Consider the following 26171-nt stretch of genomic DNA (forward strand, 5'->3'; position numbering starts at 1 on the left):
TACTTAGGCCCTCTGCAACTTAGTAAAACCGTGTTTCAAAATAAAAAATTAAGCCGGGCGTGGTGGCGCACGCTTGTAATCCCAGCATTTGGGAGGCTGAGACCAGAGGATCTTAGTTCGCGGATAGCCTCAGGTACTTAGGCCCTCCGCAACTTAGTGAGACCCTGTTTCAAAAGTAAAAAATTTAAAAATAGGGCAGGGATGTAGCTTGGAGGTCAAATGCCCCTGGGTTCCATCCCCAGACCTGCCTGCAAAATAAAAGTTAAGATAGGGCTAGGGGTATAGCTCTGAAGTAGAATGCCCTTGGGTTCAATCCCCAGTACTGCAAAAAAAAAAAAAAAGGCTGTCAGACCCACAGAGACAGGGGGTCCCCAAAGCAGCTAGCTTCTGTCACCTACCCCTCAAGTGTGGGAGCAGGCAGCGTTAGTGATGGTGTTCCCCCACAGCACCCCTTTCTCCTGGTCTTCGGTGCAGGTGTCCAGGTGAGTGGGGAGCCACTCGCCTAGCTGTGGGAGGGGTAACCAGCACATGGTCTGGATTGGAACTGGCACCCTCTGTCAGGTGCCGGCACCAATGCAGTTGGAGGGGCCGAGTGCTGTTGGGAGGCAGGCCTGGGCCAGAGGATGTGGCCTTGGATGAAGCAAACAGCTGGTCAGGCAGCCACCCCAGCCTTTGGGCGGGCGCCTCGGGCATCCCCCACCCCGTGGTGGGCACCCCCGCCTTTAGTGAGGCAGAACGGTGGGCCCAGCCGCCCTGGCTCCTGCATGTGACGCTGGCTGTACTTGGAAGCTGGGTCTGTTCTTTTAGTTTTGTTTCCTGACTGGAAAGCCCTGAGGTACCTCTCAGCCTCGCCCCTGCCCACCTGCGCTTTCCCAGGCTGGGAGGGGAAGCCCCCGGCTGGCACGTGGACCAGCGGGCTGTGCCACCCCCAGAGGCTCTGGCACCTGGGCTGGGGTCCACCCAGGAGGGCTGGCCTGGGCTGCTCGAGGAATGTGGCTCCTGGTCCTTTTGTGGGCAGGCATGGGGCATGGCGCAGGCAGGAGGGCTGCCCTGCCAAGCCTACGAGCTTGGCTTCTAGAACAGGGAAACTGAGCTGACCTTCTGCCATTTCACTGCCAGGGTGGGGCTTTAGTGAGAGAAACCGGGGGTGAGGGCTGGGGCACTCATTGGGGACCCACCGGCCAAGTGGCTCCTCTTTCCCCAGCTCCAAGCATTACATCATGGCATAAAGGCTCATGGGATTGGGGAAGGACCCCGCCACGGGCCCCCTAGCCAAGCCCGCCCCCACGCACGCCGGGCCAGGCCGAGAAACCCACTTCGGGGCTGTTTCCTGTGTAATTTGGTCACCCCCTCTTCTCACACTGCACCGTGGGGCTGTTGCCTAAGACGTTGCTTTCCCACGTGAGGGTGCTGGGACCCGGGGGTGGGGGAGCCCCCATCTCCGCTCTGGGCACTTCATTCACTCTGAGGTAGGACCGGGCCGGGAAGGAGCTGCGTTGATGATTCAGGGCTTCCTAGGCCTCAGAGGGGCCAGCCCTCCTGCCCTGTGGGGGTTGGTCTTCAGCCTAAGTTCAGCCCCACTCTGCTCCTCCCCCACGTCCAGACCTCATGGTCTGGGGCTAGCATGGAGGAGGGCAGACGGGGCCCAGTGGCTGGAGCTGGGCCAGGGCCGGCCTTGCACCCCTGTGAGTCACGCCCAGGAGCCCCTGCTCTGAGCCCCTCTGCCAGGGACAGCCAGCTCAAGGGAAGCAGCAGCTGCTCCCTGGGACGTGTGGGAGAAGGGAGCAGCTAGGCTAGCACACCCCTCCAGCGGGGCCCAGGCCAGCAGCACCCCTGGCCGGCCGAGGTCAGCAGAGAGCAGCTGGGGGCCCTCCCTGCCCTGGGTCCAGCCCTCCTGGCACCCCCTGAGGGGGGGCTGGGTGTCTTAATTTTAGACTGTGTGCCTGGGGTCCCTGGGGCTGCCTAGCCAGGGGCAGGCACCTCCCTACCTGTTCTGAGGCAGGACCATCAAGAGAGGCCAGCTCTATCCTAAATATTTATTTAAAGCTCTGCTCAATGAGCGGTAGTGGACCGGGGCCCCCGGGTGGGCTCCTCCAGCCCTTCCCCAGGGGGCATGTCCCTCCCCTGGGGGCCACCCTGCAGCGTTGCCATCGTGCTGGGACTGGCTAGGTGGGCCAACTGGGAGGGACGCCCCTCTGAGGAGACGGGTCTGTCCTGCTGCCGTGAAGAAGCTACAAGACAGGAGGGCGCAGGTTGGTCCCCCACCCCCGCCCCGCGTACCCACCAACCAGGGCCACTGCGGCACACCCGTGGCCCAGCGACGGCGGGAGCAGCCCCAGGAGCCAGGTGGATGGATGGAATACAAGGGGCAGGTGTTCGTAGAAGCTCCTGAGCAGACTCTTAGGACTCCTGTATCATGCTTGAAAAATAAACACACCCTCCTGCAAGGGCCTCGCCGGCCTCCTAGGTACATTCACACAGGTAGACGCGGGCTCTTTCCTGACTACCATTCTTTTCTCTCCTGCTTCTCTACTTCATTTGCCCTTGGGGGAGACAGTGGGGTGCCTGGGAGGAGAGAGCTAAGCACCCCCATTTCTCTTGGTTACCAGAGAAGGCTCCAGGGCCCAACAGTTGGCTTTGAATTTCATCACTCCTGTGTGGCCTTGAGCAAACACCTTACCTTCTCTGTGCTTTCTCAGTTATATCTGAGAAAACTGGGCTACCAACAACCCCTACCTCTTAGTATTGGCATGTAAGTTAAAAGTGGTTTATACAGGAGCTGGGTGTGGTGGTGCACATTTGTAATCCCTGCATTTGGGAGGTTGACAGGAGGATGCTGGGTTCGTAGACAGCCTCAGCTACTTAGTGAGGCCCTTTGCAACTCAGAGAGACCCTGTTTCAAATTAAGAATAAAAAAAAAAGGGCTGGGGGTATAGCTCGGAGGTAGAATGTCCCTTGGGTTCCATCCCCAGTACTGAAAAAAAAAATAGGGCTGGGGGTGTAACTTGGAGGTTGAACACTCCTGTGTTCAATCCCTAGTACAAGAAAGAAAGAAAGAAAGAAAGAAAGAAAGAAAGAAAGAAAGAAAGAAAGGAAGGAGGGATCCCTCTGTGTAAAACTCCTAATGATGTGTGGCCAGTGAGGAGCCCTCTCTGAAGGCCAGCGCCATGACCACCATGACAGGGAGCTATTCCCTTTCCCACCCTCCCTGGCCTGGCTGACTGGATGGAGGAGCAGTGCAGAGCTTGTAGGTTCTAGGGACCCTCGTGCCTCCTGCAGGCCTTCGTGAGGTGCTGCGGGTATGTAAGCAGTTGGCAGGAGGTCAGCACCTTCATTAGATCCTAGGAGACCCTGGCTCTTAGAAGCAGGAATCAATCAATCCACACCCTTTGATGACAGGTGAGGAAAGGTCTGCAGAGGGCTGCCGTCACCCGGTAACCACAGGCCCGTGTCCTGGCAGGCCCAGGCCCTCGTGTGGCTGAACCTTGGCCCGTGGCTGCCTGACCCTCAGGCATGATCTAGCACCTCGCCTTGGGAGTCCAGGGACTCGAGGGGCTTTCCAGGCCTGGGGGTGAGGAGGAACTCCTTCAAGGTAGGGCCAGGGAAAGGGGTCCCCTGAGGCTTGTCATGGTCCTGTGTTCACCAGCCGCTGTTTAGAAAGTACTCTGGGAAGGACTTGGGCCTGAGACCGGCCCAAGTCTCTTGTGAAATGGGAACACCAGTAGTATCCACACAGACCTGGCGGATATCAGATGCTCAGTAACTGGACTCCTTCTCTTCTCCCTCCCGCCCCACCTTTCAGTTCCCAGTCTTTCCTCTTTCCAGGGACATACAGGTATAAAGCAGCATGGCTGGAAAGGGGGTGGTGGGGCAGGAAGAAGAGGCCTGGGGGTGGTGCCCAGGCCGCCCGGGAGGATGCTCCATCCACAGGAAGCTACCTGAGTTTGTATCCACCAATATCCGAGCGCTCTGAGGCCGAGACGGCGGCTGGCTGCTGAGGGTCTGCGTCCTGTGCACGTTGGGTCTCGACTGCTTGGACTTGGCCTTCGTGATCACTGGGGCTGGGGAGGGCAGCGGAGGGCAAGGTCAGTCCCGAGACCTCGAGCCAGAGCTCTATGGGGACCCATGGGGATGGGGAGATGGGTGCAGGGCTGCTGCTCACAGCCAGCCTAGCCGGGGTGGGATCCTATGGGGTCAGAATTTGTGGCTATGCCCCTTAGAAGCACTTCATTCATTCACACATCCACCTGCCCATTTGTCCGTCTGTCCGTCCATCCATCCATCCATCCTCCCTTATTTTCATGTTCTATGAAGACCTACACACATCAGATAAGCCTGGCCGTGGCGATGTTGTGGACAGGGCTGAGGTGGGAAGGCTCAGATGTGCTGCTAGAGGATGAAGGCTGGCCAGACAAGCCGGAGTCACTGCCTGACACGGCCCTGGCTGAGGGCGGAGCGCCGTCCTCTACCTGCACCACTTACCTGGTGGCTTTTGGAGAGGCCTGGACCTTGAGGGCAGGCAAAGGACAGTAGGGAGGCACCCAGGGCCCAGCGGCCTAAGGTGTGCCCAACCTACCAGGAGAGGGATGTCCCTGGGGACCCACGCAAGGACCCTGAGGGCCTCTGGGCTACCTGGATACTCACAGTCTTTGGTCAGGATGGATGGCAGCCTCGTGTCCATCCGCCCCTTGTAAATATGTCCATCCAGGCCCAAGATGTCCACCTCGTCGTGCTGCGGAGGTGGATGTATGCCCATTACCACGGCAGCACCCGGTGTGTTCCCCTGGTCCTGTCTCCGTGAGGGCCCGAGGGAAGGGCACCGTGGCCTCCTGATTCCAGGCCCCAAACAGTGCTTAGAACCCTGCCTGGGGACCCAGGGCCATGCCAGGACAGAGTGACAAGGTGGAGGAGGTAGAAATTATGCCCTTCTTAGTGCCTGTGAGGGCCGGGCCCGGGCCCGGTGGGCGGTGGTGGGAGCAGCGTTCTTCACCAGGAAGGGCACAGAGCCGGGGCTTGAACTGGGTCTGGTTAAGAAAGTGCCTCCAAGCTGAGTGCTGGGTACGGTGCCCGCCACTAGTGCTTCTCCTGAATCTGGGGAGTGTCAGGGCTTCCTCCTGCCGCTCCCAGGCTCCCAGGCTGAGGCCCAACCTTCATGGCGATCTGGATCTCCTCAGGGGCATATGAGCCCTGGGACAGGTGCTGCAGGCGGGTCCGACGGTAGGGGTAGGTGAGGGTGTGGCTGCCCCCGCAGCGCCTGGGAACCGACGAGAAGGAGTAATCTACCATCGCGTCCGGCACCCTGCGATGCGGGGTGGAGAGGGGAGTCACTAGGGCACGCCCGCAGCAGGCCCGGAGGAAGGGGGTGGCGTGCTTCCGGGGGTCTCCAGGGGTCAGGGTGGCGGTGGGTGAGCCGGCAACCTCAAGGCCACCCGAGGACCACACACATGCACACGGAACACGCATACAGGTGTGCCCAGCACCCCCATGTGCACATGTTTGTGTGTGTGTGTAATAATGGGATGGAACCTGGGGCATTCCACCTCGGAGCTCCACTCCCAGCCCTATTTTTTATTCTGGATTTTGAAACAGGGTCTCACTGAGTTGCAGAGGGCCTCACTAAGTAGCTGAGGCTGGCCTTGAACCTGGGTCCTCCTGTCTCTGCCTCCCAAATGCTAGGATTACAGGTGTGGGTCACCACACCTGGTGTCTCAGGCACACATCCTGTATACGTGCTCTCACCCCCTCTCTCCCCACTCCCCTCCCCTCCCGGCAGTGGGGTGAGGTGTGTGCTGATATGGCCACTGGAGCCATAAAGCGAGAGCCCCGGGACTCTGACCGTTTGTAGCAGGGCGAGCTGCCGCACTGGGTGTGCAGCAGCTCACGGATCATCTGGCTGCTGGCCTTCACCGAGCCGCCGAAGTGGATCTGCACCTTCTCGATGTCCATTAGCATCTTGGAGTGCATGGTGCGCAGGCGCCCCACGCTCCGCTCCATCGGAGACAGGTCACCCCGGGAGAAGGTGCTGCCCAGCCGGAGGCTGCGGGCGGGGCGGGAGGAGGGTCAGCCAGGACCAGACAGGACCTGGAGGCACCTTGGCCGCTCCTGAGCCTTGTGCAAGCACTACCTTCTGCTCCAGGCTCGTTCTCCCGGACTCTACATGGGCTGAGCTAGTGTCCGTGAAGGGCTAGAGGCCTGCTGGGGCCACCGGGCAGCTGGGCCCCACGGAAGGGGGGCTGCATATCTGGCCCCACATACCTGGAACTCCTCAGGTTCTTGTTGTTGTTTTTTTTGTTTGTTTGTTTGGTTTTTTTTGCAATACTAGGGATGGAACTCAGGGGCATTCTACCTCTGAGCTACACCCCCAGCCCTATTTTTTATTCTTTATTTTGAAACAGGGTTGCAAAGGGCCTCACTAAGTAGGTGAGGCTGTCTGTGAACAGCGATCCTCTGGTCTCAGCCTCCCAAATGCTGGGATTACAACTGTGGGCTAAGGAGCCATCCTTACTGTAACCCTTAACCCCATCATTGAGAGCGAAGGGCAGGAGTCTGAGGCTGCAGGGGGCCGGCCTTTCCTCACGAAGCCCACTCTTTAGTTGAGCTGTGCCCTGGGCTCCCCACCCAGGCCCGGGGTTGTGGAGTCACTCAGGGACATGGGAGCAGGTGGCAGCAGGGACCCTGGGCAGTATCCCACCAGAACGCCCAACAGGCACCACAAAGGCAGGTAGGTTATCGCCAGGGCTTCCCCTGATGCTGCTACCCTGAAAAGAGCTGCGGGGCTAGTTCAGGAAGTGGTCTAGGGGCCCCCATCCTGGCTCCAAGCAGGAGGCCCTCCACAGTACCCCCAGGGTATCCTCTGGCTGACTCTATCCCGTCTTCCCGCCCTCAGCCTGGCCCCGGCCCCCGCTGTCTCCTACTTGCGGCTCTGCTGGCGGACCTGCTCCAGCTCAAACACTGTGTAGGGGCGGAGGGACCGGTGCCCGGGCAGGCTGGGACCCACAGGGGTCACGTTGATCATTCTGAGCAGAGAAAAGGGGAGGGTCAGAGAGTGAGAAATCCCTTCACTCAGCTCCAACAGTCAGGCCCGTCCCTACCCACCTATGGGCCTTCCTGCCTCAGGGTGGGAAGCTGGCCCATGAGATAGAAGGAAGGACCGGAGGTGGGTGCAGGATGCAGGAGGTACATCCCTGTGTGCCCACTAGCTGCCCCCGGTGAGCTATGGGTACTCACTGTCCGGTCACAGGCGTCTCCAAGGGCCGGTCACAGGACAGGCAGTGGAAATGAGCCAAGAGCTGCCTGTAGGAAGGGGGTGGGCAGCGGGTGAGGGCCTCCGAGGGTTCGGCAGGGTGGCAGATCAGGGGCCAGCTTCCCAGGAAGTCACTGCTCTGGGCACGACTCCGCACCTGCCAGCCCAACCCAAAGCCACTGGGGCTCCCAGGTCCCCGAGGGTGGCCTTTGTAGGCCTTGGGACCCCTCTGGTGGCCAAGGATGGTAACTGGGCTTCAAGCCTGCCACCAGCCAGGTCCCCAAGGAGCCATCTCAGCCTCAGGAATAGGTCCCTTCCTATCCCAAAGGCCCAGCATAGCACAAGCCCGGTCCAGGGAACCTGGCACCTCCTCTGCTCTCTTTCTCCAGTTATTTTTTTGTTTTGTTTTGTTTTTGTGGTACTGGGGATTGAACTCGGGTATCCTACCTCTGAGATACACCCCTAGCTTATTTTTTATTATTTATTTATTTATTTTGGTAGTGGTACTGGGATTCCTGGAAACCCTTCTACCTCCGGGCTATACTCCCAGACCTATTTTTATACTTTTTAATTTGGAAACAGGGTCTCTTAAGCCAGCGTGGCTGGCTTCGAACCTGCACGATCCTCCTGTCTCTGCCTCCCAAACATGGGGATTACAAGCGTGTGCCATCACGCCTGGCCCCAGCTTAATTTTTTTTTTTATTTTTATTTTTTTGTGGCATTGGGGATCGAACCCAGGGGCATTCTACCTCTGAACTATACCCCCAGCCCTATTTTATTTTTCTTATTGTGATACGGGGTCTTAATGAGTTGTGGAAGGCCTCACGAGGTTGCAGAGGCTGATCTCCAACCTGCCAGCCTCCTGTGTCAGCCTCCCAAGTACTAGGATTACAAGTGTGTGTCATCACACCCGGTTCTCCACTGTTATTTGAAGGGGTCTGAGCCAGAAGAGTCCTTCCAGCTCTAAAACTCTATCCCTGGAGCCCTGTGGGGGAGCTGCTTGCCTGGGGCTGCCCGGCCTCCTGGCCTCTCCATAGTCCCGGCCTCACCTGCGCATGATGGCTGCCTCATCCGCCTGGTACATTGGCGAGTGCTCTTTGAGCTGCTGCCGCAGCGACTTCCACCGATCCTCCAGCGACTGCTTCACAGGGTCCAGCTCCAGGCGGTCCAGCTAAGGGTGGGCACGGGGTGAGCGCCAAGGCAGGGGGCGGAGCCCAGCCTCGGGAAGCGGGAAGCCGGTGGGGTCCAGACCCAGGCGCGGCTGGAGAGTAGCCCTGCCCACCCGCCCTCGTGCCCTCGGCCTCTCCTGCACGCACCTTGCTGTCCATCTCTACCAGGAGCTTGTCCAGCATCTTCTGCCAGTCCTGCTCCTGCCCGCTCATCTTGGCCACCAGTTCCTTCATCATGTGGTTCAACTGCTCCGTGGTGGCGTCAAACTGGACCCGGCTCACTTTGGCCGCCAGGGCACTCTTGTCAGCTTTCTGCAAGGGAGAGGGAGGGGAGGCCCCACCCGGGAGAGAGCCATGGCAGGGCTGTCCCCTGGAGGTGGACCTGCGATGCAGGGCAGGCTGCCGAGAGCCTGCGCCCCCCGCCCGCTCCCACCCTGGGGCCCGGTGGCCGCGGCGCGGGCGTATACCACGTCGATCTCCATCTCCAGGTGCTCCCTGTTGGCCTTCTCTTTCTCCAGCTTCTCCAGGCTCTGGTACAGCACCTGGGGGCCCAGCGAGCGGGGATTAAGAAGCCGGCAGCTGAGCGGCTGGGGCCCCACTCGGCCCCCTCCGCCCATAGCTCACGTCAATGTCCTTCTGCTTCTGCCGATGGTCCTCGATGAGGTTGCAGGTGGTAAGGTTGAGCTTCTCACAGTCGCCCTGCACCTGCAGGATGGCGCTCTGCACGTGGCCCAGCAGCTCCTCATCCTGCCGTGGGGTTGGAGGGGGGAGGTTTTCTGAGGCTGCCGGGGCAATCCCCTGGTAAGCTGGCTCTTAAAGCACCACCCTGAGCTGGGCGTGGTGGCGCACACCTTTAATCCCAGTATTTGGGAGGCTGAGATAGGACAAGCCTGGGTTTGAGACCAGCCTCAGCAACTTAGTGAGACAGACCCTCTGCAATCTAGCGAGACTCTGTTTCAAAACAAAATAAAAGATATAAAGGGCTACAAGTGGAGCTGGGCGTGGTGGCGCACGCTTGTAATCCCAGCATTTGGGTGGCTGAGATAGGAGGATTGTGGTTCGAGGACAGCCTCAGCTACACTAGTGAGGCCCTTTGCAATTCAGTGAGACCCTGTTTTAAAATAATGAATAAAAAATAGAGCTGGGGGTGTAGCTTAGAGGTAGAATGCCCCTGGGTTCCATCCCTAGTACTGCAAAAATAAATAAATAAATAAATAAATTTAAAAATAAATAAATATAAGCCAGGCATGGTGGCGCATAACTTGTAATCCCCACACTTGGGAGGCGGAGACAGGAGGATGGTGCAGATTCAGAGCCAGCATCGCTGGCTTAAAAGACCCTGTTTCCAAATAAAATATAAAAAATAGGTATCTGGGAGTGTAGCCTGGAGGTAGAAGGGTTTCCAGGAACCCCAGTACTACCCCCCCCAAAAAAAAATAAATAAATAAATAGCTGGGTGTGGTGGTGCACACTTTTAATCCCAGCATTTGGGAGGCTGAGACAAGAAGATCGCTGTTCGTGGCCAGCCTCAGCTACTTAGTGAGGTCCTTTGCAACTCAGTGAGATGCTGTGTCAAAAATAAAGAATAAAAAATCGGGCTGGGGATGTAGCTTGGAGGTAGAATGCCCCTGGGTTCCATCCCCAGTACTGGAAAAAAAAAAAAAAGAAAGAAAAGAGAGAGATGAAGAGAGAAAGAAAAGAAAAGGAAGGAAGGAAGGAAGGAGGGAAGGAAGAAAGAAAGAAAAAAAGAAATAGGGCTGGGGTGTAGCTCAGAGGTAGAATGCCCTTGGGTTCCACCCCCAGTACCGAAAAAAAAAAAAAAAAAAAAAAATTGGGCTAGAGGTATAACATGGAGATAGAATGCCTCTGGGTTCAATCCCCAGTACCCCCACCCAAAGAAAAAAAAGAAAGAAAGAAAGAAAAGAAAAAAAGAAAAGAAAGAGGAGTGCTGTGCTGTGCTTTCCTGCGGTGCTCTGAGTTGAGGTGTGGGCTAGTCTCTCCATTTTATTTGAGCCGAATCAGAATTCCTGAGTCCAGGAGGCAGCTCCCAGGGACCTGCGGCTGTCCCCGCCCCACCAGCAAGCCTGCCCTTGGAGGGAAATCGGAAGGGGTTGCTGTCCCCACAGCTATGCCTGTGTCCCTGGGGCACTCAAATGGCACCACTCCACCCTCAGCCAGCCAGGCCGGCCGCCCACAGTCCTCTGTCCCCAGAGCTCCGTCTGCTGTGGCCTTGCTGTGACCCTGTGGAAGGCCCAGAGATTTGGGTGGGACCTGGTTGAAAGGCTCCATTGTGGAAAATGACCCCCAAGCCCCAAGGCTTGGTCCTGGGGAGGGCGGCCGGCCCCGGCCCTGGGAGCCCACCTGGCTCTGGAGCTTGGCCTTCTTGGAGGGCCGGGAGGCGGCCAGGTTGTTGACCATGTCCTGGAGCTGCTCGTAGCGCTGCACCAGCGTGCTGACCTGGTGGCCCAGGTCCAGGCTGCAGGCTGGACAGGTGGCCTCGGGGTCAATCTGGCCTGGTGCTATGTCGGTCAGGGTGTTGTGTGGCATCATGCTCATGGATAGCAGAGTGGAGGAGGAGGCCAGCATGTTTTCAATGATGGTCCTGAGCTTGTCTAACTGGAGGCAGGAGAGATATGGGGGCGGGACATGCGGCGGGCAGCAAGCACTTGACCTCTGTCTATTAAACAGTGAATCGTGCGCTCCGGAGGGCAGCGTTCATGCCCAATAAAGGGCTTGCAGGAGGGAGCTCTCTGGACCTTTCTCCAGCTGGCCCTTGGTCTGGTGTGAAAAGACATGTCTAGGCCCCCGTGCACCGTGCACCGGCAGCTTTGGGCCAGGAGGGGCTACATCCTGGGCAGCCACCTTCTCGCACGCCAAGGGGGCCGCGGGGCCTGGTCTCTGAGCAGTGAGGGCAGGGATGCCTGCTCTAAGGGCCCTTGGTCTGGTAGCTGGTGAGCAGCGCGCAGCTCCTCACCTGATCCTGCAGGTACAGGGAGGCTTCGGTGACCGAATTCTCCAGGGAAGCCTTGCCTTGTTCCTGGCTGTCCCTCAGCTCAGCCAGCTCCTTCTCAATGTCAGCCACCGTGGCTCTGCGATCAAAAGAGACCAGCAGGCTCCAGCGCCAGCCCAGCAGTGCTCAGCCTGGCCATGGGGTTGCCCGCCACCCCCACAGGCTCTGTCTAGGGGGCCCCTGGCCCTGCTCTGCCCCAGAGGGTTGCCCGGTGTGCTGGCCGAGGCTGCAAGGCGATGGGACAGGACCCAGCGAGGAAGCGTCCTGAGGGGCTCCGGCACTGGTAGCCTCCAGCTTCCCGCTGGGGACTCTGTTTTAAGAGCCTGGGGAACTTGAACCAGCTCCTTGAACTGGCCCTGGCAACCGGAACTGCTGGTGTGATCCCAGGCAGAGGCAGAGGTCAGTTCAAGGCCTGCGGGGACCCAAGACCACCATTCTGCCTGGGCCAGGAATGCAGGGGCGGGGCATCTCACCTGAGGATGCCCAGCTGCAAGCCCAGCTGTCCCCCCTTCATCTCCTTCCCTCCTTCTCGCTCATCGCCCTCCAGGAGCCTCTGCATCCGGTCCAGCTACAAACCCAGTGGGAGGGGAGGGTCAGGCAGGCCTGAGCCCCCACCCGTTGTGGCCCTGAACCCCAAGGGAGCCCCACCCCATTCTCTAATCCTTAGCTGATCTTCCAAGACAAAAATCCAGAGCAGGGCGTGGGGGTGCACACTTGTAATCCCAGCATTTGGGAGGCTGAGACGGGTTCGCAGACAGCCGCAGCTACTTAGGCCCTCCGCAACTCAGTGAGATCCGGTTTCAAAATAAAGAATAAAAAAATAGGGCAGGGGATGTAGCTCGGAGGTCAAATGCCCCTGGGTTCCATCTCCATACCCGCAAAAAAAAAAAAAAAAAAAAAAAAAAAAAAAAAAAAATCCAGGCCTCAGCTACTTAGTGAGGCCCTTTGCAACACAGTGAGACCCTGTTTCAAAATAAAGAATAAAAATAGGACTGGGTCCGGCCGTGATGGCGCACCCTTGTGAGGCTGAGACAGGAGGATCGTGCAGGTTTGAAGCCAGTTGTGCTGGCTTAAGAAACCCTGTTTCCAAATAAAAAAAAGGATAAAATAGGTCTGGGAGTATAGCCCAGAGGTAGAAGGGTTTCCAGGAACCCCAGTACCACACACACACACACACACAAAAAAAAAAAAAATAGGGTTGGGGATGTAGCTTAGAGATAGAATGCCCCTGGGTTCCATCCCCAGTACTAAAAGCAAAACAAAACAAAAACCAAGTCCAGCCACCCATCAATGTAACAGATTTAGAAATCTAGCACTTTAGACAGTGGCTAAAGACCTAGCAGCCAGCCAGGTGTGGGGATGCACACCTGTAATCCCAGTCCTTGGGGAGGCTGAGACAGGAGGATCAGAGGTTCAAAGCCAGCCTCAGCATCCTTAGACCCTCGGAAACCTAGCAAGACCTTGTTTCAAATAAATAAATAGATAAATAAACACATACATACATACATACATACATACATACATACATACGGCTGGAGAAGCTGGGCATGGTGGCGCACACTTGTAATCCCAGCATTTGGGTGGCTGAGATAGGAGGATCACGGTTCATGGCCAGCCTTAGCTACTTAGTGAGGCCCTTTACACTCAATGTGACCCCGTTTCAAAATAAAGAATAAGAAAATAGGGCTGGGGGTTTAGCTCAGAGGTAGAATGCCCCTGGATTCCATCCCCAGTACCACCAAAAAAAAAAAAAAAAAAAAAAAAAAAATCCAAATTGGGCAGCGGATCTGCTACACGTAAGGAAAGGAGCAAAGGTCTTGTCATCCACCATCCCCGCCGCTGTATCTTAACAGCTTTCAGTGTCAGTTTTAAGGCCTCGGAAACGCACACAGTGACGCTGGGGTGTGCTTTCCGCCCCCTGCAAGGCCTGAGGTGCACACAGACGCGACTGTGGGGAAAGGAGGTGCTCATCAGAGCCCGAGCGCGCGCCACGGCCCGGCCCCACTTACTTTTGCTTTGTCCTGCCGGACTTCTTTGGCCAAGGTCCTGAGGAGCTTCAGCTGTTCCTGCAGGTCCGGAGGAACGACCTTTTTGACTATGGGGAGGAGAGGCCTTACTGTCGGAGGGTTCTCAGAGGGGACCCGCCTCCATTTCCAGCCCCGTCATCACGGAGGACCTCCGGAAGCAGCAGCCCTATCGCTCTCTCCTGTTTCCTGCGGACTAGGGCAGGAGAGGGGGGAGGACTGTCCTTCACCTATGTAGCCGCCACCTAGGCCTGAGTCCATTTGCACCCACTGCTAAAATTGTTGAAGTGTTCTCGAGAGGGGGGGCCTGGAATCGGGAATGGAAAACTTGGGGTCTTTTGTTTTTCAGGCTTTTTGTTGCTGGGCTGGGATAGAGCCCAGGGTGGGCAGGCAGGCAGGCGCTCTGGCTGTGGGCACGTGCTAAGCTTCCTTCTGCAACCTTCTTCCCCACCCACCTCCCAGTGCTGCTATTTTCCTTGGGTCTGTGCCTCCCCGAGCCGCTTTCCAGGGACTCTGCCAAAGGCATCTCAACCTGCTCCTGTAGAGGCCCCAGGACCCCTGGCTTAGCTTCAGCCCATCTATTCATTTGGACCCCAAAGGCTGGGGCAGAGCTAGAAGGCCTAAGAACGGGCGCGCTACTCTCGAGCTCAGGAAGGAGTTCAGCTGGCTACTGTGCCGTACATGCCTGTAGCCCCAGCACATGGGAGGCTGAGACGGGAGGGCTGCAGGTTGGAGATCCATCTCGACAGTTAGTGACTCGCAGCAACCTAGTGCAACCCTGTTTCAGAACAAAGAAATTCAAGCCGGGCGTGGTGGCGCACGCTTGTCATCCCAGCATTCCGGAGGCTGAGACAGGAGGATGGTGGTTTGCGGACAGCCTCAGCTACTTAGTGAGGCCCTCTGCAACTCAGTGAGACCCTGTTTCAAAGTAAAGAATAAAAAGTACGGCTGGGGGTGTAGCTCGGAGGTAGAATGCCCCTGGGTTCCATCCACAATACTGGAAAAAAAAAAAAATCTAAAAGGGCTGCAGATAGCTGGGCCTAGTGGTGTGTGTCTATAATCCCAGTACTTGGGAGGTTGAGACAGAGGATCACAGGTTCAAGGACAGCCTCAGCGAGAGTGAGGCTCTTGGCAACCTAGTGAGACCCCGTTTCAAAATTAAAAAAGCCAGGCATAGTGGTGCATGCCTGTAATCCTAGTACTTGGGAAGCTGAGAAAGGAGGATGGCAAGTTTGAGGACAGCCTCAGCAAGTAGTGAGACTCTCACCCACCTAGCAAGACACTGTTTTCAGATAAGAAATAGAATCGGCTGGGGGTGTAGCTCAAAGGTAGAATGCCTCTGGGTTCAACCCCCGGCACCACAATAAATAAATAAATACTAAATAAATAAATAAGATAGGTCTGGGGGTGGAGCTAAGAGGTAGAATGCCCCTGAGCTCAGTCCACAATACCACAAAAATAAAAAGCAAAGAAGTTCAGCAGCCCGGAGTTGCAGTCAGAGGGAGAAAGAGATGGCTTCAGCTTAAAGCTAGAACACTGGTCTGTTCTCTCCCGGCAAATGGTACCTACCCATCATTCCTAGCAGGTATTGTAACTTCTCCAAGTCAGTTTGGCCAGCCTGCTCGTCTTCCAAATCCTTGATGCTTTCCTTGAGCTCCACGTAGAAGCCGACCATCTCCCCAACCAGGCGGAATGTTTCCAGTGCTAAGGGGAAGCTGGGGGCCAGCTTTATCAGCGACTCGCGTCGCTGGCTCTGGGTCTCGCTCAGGGACTCGCTCCTTTCTGATGAGATTTGGCGGAGAAGGCTTAGGGAGTCTCGACTCGCCAGGAAAGAGGAAGCGTAGGGCTGGGTGAGAAGCTCGGGCTGGTCTGAGGTGCTTGTGCTGCTGAGATCCAGGTGTGCCTGGCCGTGCAGACCGACACCTGGGAACTCCTGGCTCCCAGAGGCAGGATGCTCGAGGCCACGGTAGTCCAAGAGAGAATACACACGGCCAGGCTGACCTGCATCTGGGTGGTCCTGGCCTGGCTGATCCAAACCTGTGCTTGGTGTTGGGCCCTTCTGCCTCAACCCTTGCTGGTCCGTTTCGGATGATACCAAGCCCATTTGGCCTATATTTGGCGATCCCAAACCTCGAATGGCTCGGAGTGGTAACGTGAGGCCATGTTGCTCTTGGCCAGGAGGCACCGCACCCTGCTGGTACAGTCGAGGGAATGCCAGACCCTGAGGCCCAAACAGGAAGGGCGGGAAGTCGTGCAGCTCTGTGCCTGATGCTGTCACACCAACATGCGGGCCCGTTCCAGGTTGTGCTAAACCAGGCGGATAGGCACCAGGCTGCACCAAACGAGGAGGGTAGGCGCCAGGCTGCACCCAACCAGGATAGGCACCAGGATAAGCCAACCCAGGCATGTACATACCGGGTTGAGCCATGCCCTGTAGACCTGCACTACCCACTCCAGGTTGTTCTGTACCAAACTGACCTGTACCAGGCTGGACTAAGCCACTCTGATCCATGCCAGGCTGCTCCAAACCCTGCTCTTCCGCACCAGGCTGCACCAAACCCTGCTCTTCCGCACCAGGCTGCACCAGACCCTTCTCTTTCACACCAGGCTGCACCAAGCCATGCTCATCTGCACCAGGCTGCACCAAACCACGCTGACCTGCACCAGGCTGCACCAAACCACGTGGATACATGCCAGGCTGCACAAAACCACGTGGATACATGCCAGGCTGCACCAAACCACGTGGATACATGCCAGGCTGCACAAAACCACGTGGATACATGCCAGGCTGCACCAAACCACGTGGATACATGCCAGGCTGCACAAAACCACGTGGATACATGCCAGGCTGCACAAAACCACGTGGATACATGCCAGGCTGCACAAAACCATGCTGATCTATACCACGTGGCACCAAGCTTGCACCTGGCTGATCTGTGCCAGGTTGTGCCAAATCATGCTGATCCATTCCAGGTGGCACCAAAACACCCTGATCTGCACCAGATTGTTCCAAACCACCTGGCTGATATATGTCAGGTTGTGTCAAGCCACGCTGATCTGCACCCGGCTGCACCGAATCACGCTGACCCATGCCAGGCTGCACCGAACCACGCTGATCTGCACCCGGCTGCACCGAACCACGCTGACCCATGCCAGGCTGCACCGAACCACGCTGATCTGCACCCGGCTGCACCGAACCACGCTGATCCATGCCAGGCTGCACCGAACCACGCTGATCTGCACCCGGCTGCACCGAACCACGCTGACCCATGCCAGGCTGCACCGAACCACGCTGATCTGCACCCGGCTGCACTGAACCACGCTGACCCATGCCAGGCTGCACCGAACCACGCTGATCTGCACCCGGCTGCACTGAACCACGCTGACCCATGCCAGGCTGCACTGAACCACGCTGATCTGCACCTGGCTGCACTGAACCACGCTGACCTGTACCAGGTTGCACCAAGCCACGCTGACCCATGCCAGGCCGCACTAAACCATGCTGACTTGTACCAGGTTGCATCAAACCAGGCTGACTCATGCCAGGCTGTATCAAACCATGCTGATCTGTACCAGGTGGCACCAAGCCACCTGGCTGATCTATGCCAGGTTGTGCCATACCATATTGATCCATTCCAGGTTGCACCAAACCACGCTGATATACACCAGGGTACACCAAACCACGCTGATATGCACCAAGCTGCACCAAGCCCTGCTGATCTGCACCAGGCTGCACCAAGCCCTGCTGAACAGCACCAGGCTGCACCAGACCCTGAACTGCACCAGGCTGCACCAGACCCTGAACTTCACCAGGCTGCACAAAACCCTGCTGAACGGCACCAGGCTGCACAAAACCCTGAACTGCACCAGGCTGCACAAAACCCTGCTGAACGGCACCAGGCTGCACAAAACCCTGCTGAACGGCACCAGGCTGCACCAAACCCTGCTGATCTGTACCAGCCTGCACCAAACCCTGAACTGCACCAGGCTGCACCAAACCCTGCTCAACTGCACCAGGTTGTACCAAACTCTGCTGAACTGCACCAGGCTGAACCAAATAAGGTAGATATGCCCCAGACTGCACCAGGATGTCCTGATCTATACCAGGTTGGACTGAACCATGTTGATCTATACCAAGCTGTGCCAAACTAGGTGGATATGTACCAGGTTGGACCAAGCCAGGCTGACCTGCACTAGGAGGGACCAAAGCAGGCCGCACCACACCTCGTCGGCCTGTTCCAGGATGCACCAAACCATGCTGACTTGAGCGAGATTGGGCCAAACCACGGTGATCTAAGACAGGCTGCACCATGCCAGGCTGGACCCAATCGTGCTGCTCTGAGCCAGGCTGTGTGAAGCCAGATGCTTCCAAAGTGGGCTGGGCAGAACCTTGTTGATCTGGGCTGATTTGCATCCCAGCAGGGGACACCAGTCCTGGCTGATCCATGCCGGGGGGTCCTGGCTGACCCATGCTGGGGGGCACCAGTCCTGGCTGATCCATGCTGGGGGGTCCTGGCTGACCCATGCTGGGGGGCACCAGTCCTGGCTGATCCATGCCAAGGGGTACCAGCCCTTGCTGATCTGTGCCATATATGACAAATCCATTCTGGTCTATGCCAACTGGTATCAGTCCGCGTTGATCCGTGCCAAGTGGTCCCATAGCTCTCTCATACATGCCAGGCCATTCCGCGGCATGTTGGTCCGTACCCGGAAGTGGCACGCCGTATGGGTATGCAGCATGTGGAGCCATACCAAGTTGCTCTATGCCGGGTTGTTCTAAGCCTTGCTGATCTCTGCCAGGTACCAGTGGAGGCACCATACCACGCTGATCCATGACAAACGGGATAAATCCCTGACTCCCCATTTCAGGTGGCAGCACACTGAGCTGCCCCACACTGTGGGGCACCACGGTGTGTGGGTGAGTGCCAGGATATGGAAACCCAGGCTGACCCGTGCCAGGCGGCCCTCCTCCATGGTGATCCGGCCTTGGGTGGACGTGGCCCTGGGCAGCAGGCACCCCACGTGGCTGCTCCGGGTATGCATGATGGTGCCGGTCTCTGGGAGGGGGTAAATCTTGCTGAGACGTGTCTCTTTCATCTCTTCTGAAGCGGCCAGAGGTAGCCAAGTCTTTACCTCTGCGACGCTCCGGCTCTGCTTTGACCTGGGGTGCGGAAGGCTGGCGGGGCTTGGCGGTGCTGGCTTCATCCCGGGCCCGTGGGTGCTGTTCCCGGGCAGGAAATCGAGTAGCAGAGGGGCCCTTGGTCTGTTCCCGGGCAGTGACGCCTTCAGGGACCAAACCGCGGTGATCTGCGCCACCGGATTCTGACAAGGTCTGATCGGGGCCACCTGCAAAGACCTGAGATTGGTCAGTACTTGGCTGCTTGGTGGAGGCTCCACTTGGAATTTCATTTGATGTTACGGAAGATGGCGTTTTGCGTTTAGAAGATGTGTCTGTGCTCTGGTGGAAGGGGAAGAAGGAAATCAGTAGTGACAAGGCAAAGGTACCCAGAGCCAAAAGGAAGGAGCGCTGCGCTGTCTACCGGGATGATTTTTTTTTTTTTTTGGTGGTACTGGGAGTGGAACCCAGAGACTTTCTACCTCCTGGCTACACTCCCAGACCTATATTCTTCTTTATTTGGAAACAGGGTCTCACTAAGTTGCTGAGAGCCTCGCTAAGTAGCTGAGGCTGGCTTTGAACCTAGGTGATCCTCCTGTCTCAGCCTCCCAAGCGCGGGGATTACAAGCGTGCGCCACCACGCCCGGCTGACCGGGATGATTTAAGGCCCTCAGTGAAAGCAAACAAGCAAAAAACCTCTCCGGCTAAACTGGACATAAAGAAGATTGTAAACTGGCTCTGGTGGGGCATGCCTATAATCCCAGTACTTAGGAAACTGAGAAGATCACAGGTTCAAGGCCGGCCTCAGTAATTTAAGAAGAACCTCTGCAACTTAGGAAGATTCTGTCTCAAAACAAAACAAAAGAAGGTGGGTTATAGCTTGGAGGTAGAACGTCCATGGGTTCAATCCCCAGTACCACATAAATAAAAAATAAAGCCGGGTATGGTGGCATATGTCTATAGTCCCAGTACTTGGAAGGCCGAGACAAGAAGATCACAGGCTCAAGACCAGCCTCAGCAACTTAGCAAAACTCTCAGCAACTTAGTGAGACCCTGTTTAAAAAAAAAAAAAAAAAAAAAAGAAGAAGAAGCCGGGCGTAGTGATGCACTCTTGTAATCCTAGTACTTGGGAGGCTGAGACAGGAGGATCACAGGTTTTTGGCTAGCCTTAGTAACTTAGTGAGGCCCTCTGCAACTTAGTGAGACCGTGTTTCAAAATAAATGGATAAAATAGGGCTGAGAGTGTAGATCAGATGTAGACTTTTCCTGGGTCCCATCCCTCGTACCACACACACACACACACACACACACACACACACATACAATAGGGCTGGAGCCGGGCGTGGTGGCGCACGCTTGTAATCCCCACGCTTGGGAGGCGGAGACAGGAGGACCGTGCAGGTTCGAAGCCAACTATGTTGGCTTAAGAGACCCTGTTTCCAAATAAAAATATAAAAATAGTTCTGGGAGTATAGCCTGGAGGTAGAAGGGTTTCCAGGAACCCAAGTACCACCAAAAAAAAAAAAAAGGGCTGGAGTTACAGCTCAGAGGTAGAATGTCCCTGGTTCAATCCCCAGTACTACCCTACTTTATTTATGTATTGAGGTACTGGGCACTGAACCCAGGGATATTCTACCTCTGAGCTACACCTCCAGCTACACCTCCTGGAACCTCTAATTCCAGGCCAGCCTGGGCAACTTAGAGAGACCCTGTCTGAAAATAAAGATTTTTAAAGGCTGGAGATGGAGCTTAGCAGTGGAGGCCTGGGTTTAATCTCCAGTACAGCAAAAACAAAAGTTTTTTTTTTTTTTTGTATAGAGGATTGATTGTATAGAGGGTGGGCATTTTACATTTGAGCTACACCCCCAGTCCTATTTTTCTTTCTCCTTCCTTCCTTCCTTCCTTCCTTTCTTCCTTCCTTCCTTCCTTCCTTCCTTCCTACCTTCCTTCTTTTTTAATCTGGTTTTACTAATTTGCTGAGGCTGGCTTTGAGCCTGTGACCCTCCTACCTCCTGAGTACTGGGATTAAAGCATGTGAACACCTTGCTAGGCTACAATTATTTTTTTCATTTCTCTTTAGGGTTGTTCCTAATTATCACCAGTCAAAAGGTGGATATTAAGCTGGGCGTGGTAGCGCACGCTTGTAATCCCCCGCTTGGGAGGCGAAGACAGGAGGATCGCGCAGGTTTGAAGCCAGCCGCTTGTAATCCAAAAATAAAATAGGTCTGGGAGTGTAGCCTGGAGGTAGAAGGGCTTCCGGGAACCCCAGTACCACCAAAAAAAAAAAAAAAAAAGATATTTGCTTTCTTTGTTTTCTTCTTTTTTTTATGGCACAGGGGATGGAACTAGTGGACATCATCTCCGAGCTATACCCCAGCCCAATTTTATTCTTTTTTTTTTTTTTTTTTCATACTGGGGATGGAACCCAGGGACATTTTTTTTTTTTTTTTTTTTGGTAGAAGCCCTTCTACCTCCCGGCTACACTCCCAGACCTATTTTTTATATTTTTTTAAATTTGGAAACGGGGTCTCTTAAGCCAGCGAGGCTGGCTCTGAACCAGCGCGATCCTCCTGTCTCCGCCTTCCAAGCGTGGGGATTACAAGTGTGCGCCACCATGCCCGGCTCTATTTTTTACTCTTTATTTTAAAACAAGGTCTCACTGAGTTGCAGAGGGCCTCAGTAAATAGCTGAGACTGGCTACAAACTGCAATCCTCCTGTTTCAGCCTCCCAAATGCTTAGATTATAAGCGTGCGCCACCATGCCCGGCTCAATTTTATTCTTTTAGAAACAGGGTCTCACAGTACTGTGGAGGGGCTCACCGTGTTGTGGAAGCTGGTTTTGAACTTGTGATCCTTCTGTCTCAGCCTCCTAAGTACTGGGATTACAAGTGTGTGCCACACCTGGTTAGGGTGGATATTTTCTTGCCTTCAAAAATGTCTAAAGGTCTTGTGGGCATCCTTAGCAGACACCCCAAGAAAACATGTTGCTAAGAACAACATGATAGTGGTATATGTGTAAGAAAGCTTTGACATTTAAAAAAAAGGCTGGGGAGCCGGGCGTGGGGGCGCACGCTTGTAATCCCAGTACTTGGGAGGTTGAGACAGGAGGATCTCAGGTTCGCAGACAGTCTCAGCAAGTAGTGAGGTTTTCATCAACCTAGTGAGACCCTGATTCTAAATAAAAATAAAATAGGGCTGAGAGTAGCTGGGTGTGGTCGTGCACGCTTGTCATCCCAGCATTTGGGAGACTGAGACAGGAGGATCCCGGTTCGCAGACAGCCTCAGCTACTTAGTGAGGCCTTCTGCAACTTAGTGAGACCCTGGTTTTTTTTTTTTTTTGGTTTTTTTTTTTTTTTTTTTGGTGGTACTGGTGTGGAACCCAGAGGCTTTCTACCTCCAGGCTATACTCCCAGACCTATTTTATATTTTATTTGGAAACAGGGTCTCACTAAGTTGCTGAGAGCCTCACTAAGTAGCTGAGGCTGGCTTTGAACCTGTGCGATCCTACTGTCTCAGCCTCCCAAGCGTGGGGATTACAAGTGTGTGCCACCACACCTGGCTTGAGAGACCCTATTTTAAAATAAAGAATAAAAAAATCAGGCTGGGGGTGTAGCTCAGAGGTAGAATGTCCCTAGGTTCCATCCCCAGTACCACCACACAACACACACACACATACACACACACACACACACGGCTAAGGGTGTGGGCTTGGAGGTAGAGTGCCCCTGAGTTCCATCCCCAGAATCAAGGAGAAAAAAAAGGGCAGGGGAGAGGCATGGTTCCACACATTTGTAATTCCGGTACTTGGAAGGCTGAGACAGGAGGATGTGAGGTTCAAGGCTAGCCTCAGCAACTTAGCAGGACCCTCCCCGACCAACTAGGCCAGACTGTTTCACAGTAAAAATAAATAAATAAATAAATAAATAAATAAATAAATAAATAAATAAATATAGGGCTGGGGATGTCACTTGGAGGCAGAATGCCCCTGAGTTCAATCCTCAGCATCAAAAAAAGGGGGAGAAAAACCGAATAAAGGAAGGAAGGGAGCTAGGGAGGGAGGCTGGGAATGTGGCCCGGGGTGCGCTGCACATCTGCCTGGTGTAATGCCCTGGGTTCCATCCCTAGCACTGCAGAAAAAGAAAGCAAAGGTCACCTTTCCAAGGGCATTCTTCATTTGCAGGGTCCCCTTGCGATTCTTCCTGATACTGTTTCTTTCAAGCATGGGTGGGGAATTCAGAAAGCTGTCTTATAGACTGGCAGGATGGCTGGGGTATATCCAGACTATATCTGGAGTTCCCCTGGATGGCCATGTGGGGGCGCCAAGAGGGGCACCCTTGGCTCAGTTCCCTGGAAAAGTACCAGCTAGGAAAGTACCAAGCCTGTGATCCTAGTACTTGGGAGGCTGAGACAGGAGGGTTGCAGGTTCGAGGTCAGCCTCAGCAACAAAGCAAAACTCTCAACAACTTAGCGAGACCCTGTTTAAACACAAAAAATATATAAAAAAGCTGAGGGTGTGGCTCAGAGGTAGAATGTTTCTAGGTTCCATCTCCAGTACCATAAAACACACACAAAACAAAAGGCCTACACGGGCAGCTCATCCTGGTCTGTGAGGGCCATTTGAAAATATCTAGTTGGGACTCTCCTCACCCTAGTGAGATCTTTTTTTTGCGGGGGGGGCCTGGGGGTGGAACCCAGGGACATTCGACCTCCGAGCTACACCCCCTGCCCTATTTTTTATTCTTTATTTTGAAACCGGGTCTCACTGAGTTGCAGAGGGCCTCACTAAGTAGCTGAGGCTGTCCGTGTACCGCGATCCTCCAGGTCTCAGCCTCCTGAATGCTGGGATTAAAAGCGTGCACCACCACGGCCGGCGAGATCTTTTTCTTATTTAAATAAAATAGAACTGGTACTCGGCGTGGTGGTGTACAGTACTTGGGAGGCTGAGACAGGAGGACCTCAGGTTCCTGGCCAGCCTTAGCAACTGGTGAGGCCCTTTGCAACCTTAGTGAGACCCTTTTTCAAAAATAAAGAATATAGCTGGGTGTGGTGACACACACTTGTAATCCCAGTACTTGAGAGGCTGAGACAGGAGGATCGCAGGTTCGTGGCCAGCCTCAGCTACTCAGTGAGGCTCTCTGCAACTTAGTGAGACCTTATTTATTTATTTATTTATTTATTTATTTATTTTGGTGGTACTGGAGTTCCCGGAAGCCCTTCTACCTTTGGGCTACACTCCCAGACCTATTTTTACTTTTTTTTTTTTTATTTGGATACAGGGTCTCCTAAGCCAGCGCGCGCGGCTGGCTTCGAACCTGCGCGATCCTCCTGTCTCTGCCTCCCAAGCGCGGGGATTACAAGAGTGCGCCACCACGCCCGGCTAGTGAGACCCTATTTAAAAAATAAAAAATATAGCCGGGCGTGGTGGAACATGCTTGTAATCCCAGCATTCAGAAGGCTGAGACCTGAGGATTGCGGTTCGCGGATAGCTTCTTCTACTTAGTGAGGCCCTCTGTAACTCAGTGAGACCCTGCTTCAAAATAAAGAATGAAAAATAGGACAGGTGGTGTAGCTCAAAGGTTGAATGCCCCTGGGTTCCATCCCCAGACCCGCAAAAAAAAAAAAAAAAAAAAAAAAAGCCGGGTGTGGTGGGCATGCTCGTAATCCCAGCATTTGGGAGGCTGAGACAGGAGGATTGCGGTTTGCGAACAGCCTCAGCTACTTAGTGAGACCCTGTGTCAAAATAAACAATAAATAATAGGGCAGGGGGGTGCATCTTAGAGGTCGAATGCCCCTGGGTTCCATCCCCAGACCTGCAAAAAGAAAGAAAGGAAAGAAGGAAGGAAGGAAGGAAGGAAGGAAGGAAAGAAGGAAGGAAGGAAGGAAGGAAGGAATCCGACTGGGGGGTGGAGATCAGAGGTAGAATGCCCCTGGGTTCAATTCCTAGTACCACACACAGAGATAAATAAATAAATAAATAAATAAATAGGGCCAGGAGTGTAGCTTGGAGGTAGAACCCCTCTGAATTCAATCCCCATTACCAAAGAACAAACAACCACGACAAAACCCGACCTAGGTTGGAAATACTCAAGTGAAGAGAGGTTGGGAGCCGGGCGTGGTGGCGCACACTTGAAATCCCAGTGCTTGGGAGGCTGAGACAGGAGGATCGCGGGTTCTGTGCCAGCCTCAGCAATTTATTGAGACCCTGTTTCAAAGTAAAATAGGGCTAGGGGTGCAGTTCAGAGGTAAAATGCCCCTGGCTTCAACCTCTAGTTCCTAAAAGAAAGGAGGAGGAGGAGCTACAAAAGACAAAAACTACACTCAGATACCATTTTCCATATCCTATTGGCAAAGCTCAAATAAATGAATACTGACATCCTGAGTGGGGGCGTGGGTGTCAAGAATAAGTTCTCTCCTGTGCTGCTGCCGGAGTCTGAGCTGGAGCCGCAGCCACGGAAGGTAACTTGGCATCAGCCAAATCGCCAGGCACATCGCCATTTCCAGAGAATTCTCCTGTTCTCAAGCGTGACTGTCACCTTGGAACAATAGCCGTATGATTGGGAAAGAAATGTCGAACATAACCATAATATAGAGCTTGCGAAATAAATTGTCAACACCCATATACCAGAATGCCACGCGGTGGTAAAAAGAGATGTTAGCTGGGTGTGATGGCACACGCTTGTCACCCCAGCATTCGGGAGGCTGAGACCGGGGGATGGTTGTTCGCGGACAGCCTCAGCTATTTCAGCTACTTAGTGAGGCCCTACGTAACTTAGTGAGACCCTGTTTTATTTTTATTTTTATTTTATTTTATTTTATTTATTTATTTATTTATTTTGGTGGTACTGGGGTTCCTGGAAGCCCTTCTACCTCCGGGCTGCACTCCCAGACCTATTTTTGCATTTTTATTTGGAAACAGGGTCTCCTAAACCAGCGCGCGGGGCTAGCTTCGAACCTGCGCGATCCTCCTGTCTCTGCCTCCCAAGCGCAGGGATTACAAGCGTGCGCCACCACGCCCGGCGAGACCCTGTTTTAAAATAAAGAATAAAGCCAGGCGTGGTGGCGCATGCTTATAATCCCAGCATTCGGGAGGCTGAGACCAGAGGATAGCGGTTCGCAGACAGCCTCGGCTACTTAGTGAGGCCCTCCGTAACTTAGTGAGACCCTATTTTAAAATAAAGAATAAAAAATTGGGCAGGGGGTGTAGCTCGGAGGTCAAATCCCCTGGGTTCCATCCTCAGACCCGCAAAGAAAGAAAGAAAGAAAGAAAGAAAGAAAGAAAGAAAGAAAGAAAGAAAGAAAGAATAAAAAATAGGGCAGGGGATGTAGCTCAGAGGTTGAATGCCCCTTGAGTTCCATCCCAAGACCTGCAAAAAAAAAAAAAAAAAAAAAAAGAATAAAAAATAGGGCAGGGGGTGTAGCTCAGAGGTCGAATGCCCCTGGGTTCCATCCCAAGACCCGAAAAAAAAAAAAAAAAGAATATGAGCTGGGCCTGGTGGCACACGCTTGTCATCCCAGCATTCAGGAGGTTGAAACTGGAGGATCGCAGTTCGTGGCCAGCCTCAGCTATTTAGTGAGGCTCTTCATAACTCAGTGAGACCCTGTTTCATAA

The 26171-nt window shown here is 54.5% G+C and overlaps 1 protein-coding gene across 1 annotated transcript in view; it reads right to left on the reverse strand.

The window, feature by feature from the left end:
• Positions 1-2052: 2052 nt before the first annotated feature.
• The window catches only part of QRICH2 (glutamine rich 2), a gene marked incomplete at both ends in the record, with an annotated part of 28896 nt that continues 4777 nt past the window's right edge, over positions 2053-26171 (reverse strand). The window contains 19 exons of the mRNA XM_080714139.1: positions 2053-2231; positions 4645-4732; positions 5149-5299; positions 5837-6037; positions 6915-7016; positions 7228-7293; positions 8293-8414; positions 8560-8724; positions 8880-8954; positions 9037-9159; positions 10774-11028; positions 11387-11501; positions 11896-11990; positions 13432-13517; positions 15016-15778; positions 16520-17544; positions 17731-18027; positions 18580-18729; positions 18820-18904. Of these exons, the coding sequence (XP_080570265.1) occupies positions 2053-2231; positions 4645-4732; positions 5149-5299; positions 5837-6037; positions 6915-7016; positions 7228-7293; positions 8293-8414; positions 8560-8724; positions 8880-8954; positions 9037-9159; positions 10774-11028; positions 11387-11501; positions 11896-11990; positions 13432-13517; positions 15016-15778; positions 16520-17544; positions 17731-18027; positions 18580-18729; positions 18820-18904 (4143 nt within the window). The remainder of the gene's footprint in view (positions 2232-4644; positions 4733-5148; positions 5300-5836; positions 6038-6914; positions 7017-7227; positions 7294-8292; positions 8415-8559; positions 8725-8879; positions 8955-9036; positions 9160-10773; positions 11029-11386; positions 11502-11895; positions 11991-13431; positions 13518-15015; positions 15779-16519; positions 17545-17730; positions 18028-18579; positions 18730-18819; positions 18905-26171) is intronic.

Source organism: Muscardinus avellanarius (assembly GCF_963383645.1).
Source record: "Muscardinus avellanarius genome assembly, chromosome: 16".
NCBI lineage: Eukaryota > Metazoa > Chordata > Mammalia > Rodentia > Gliridae > Muscardinus > Muscardinus avellanarius.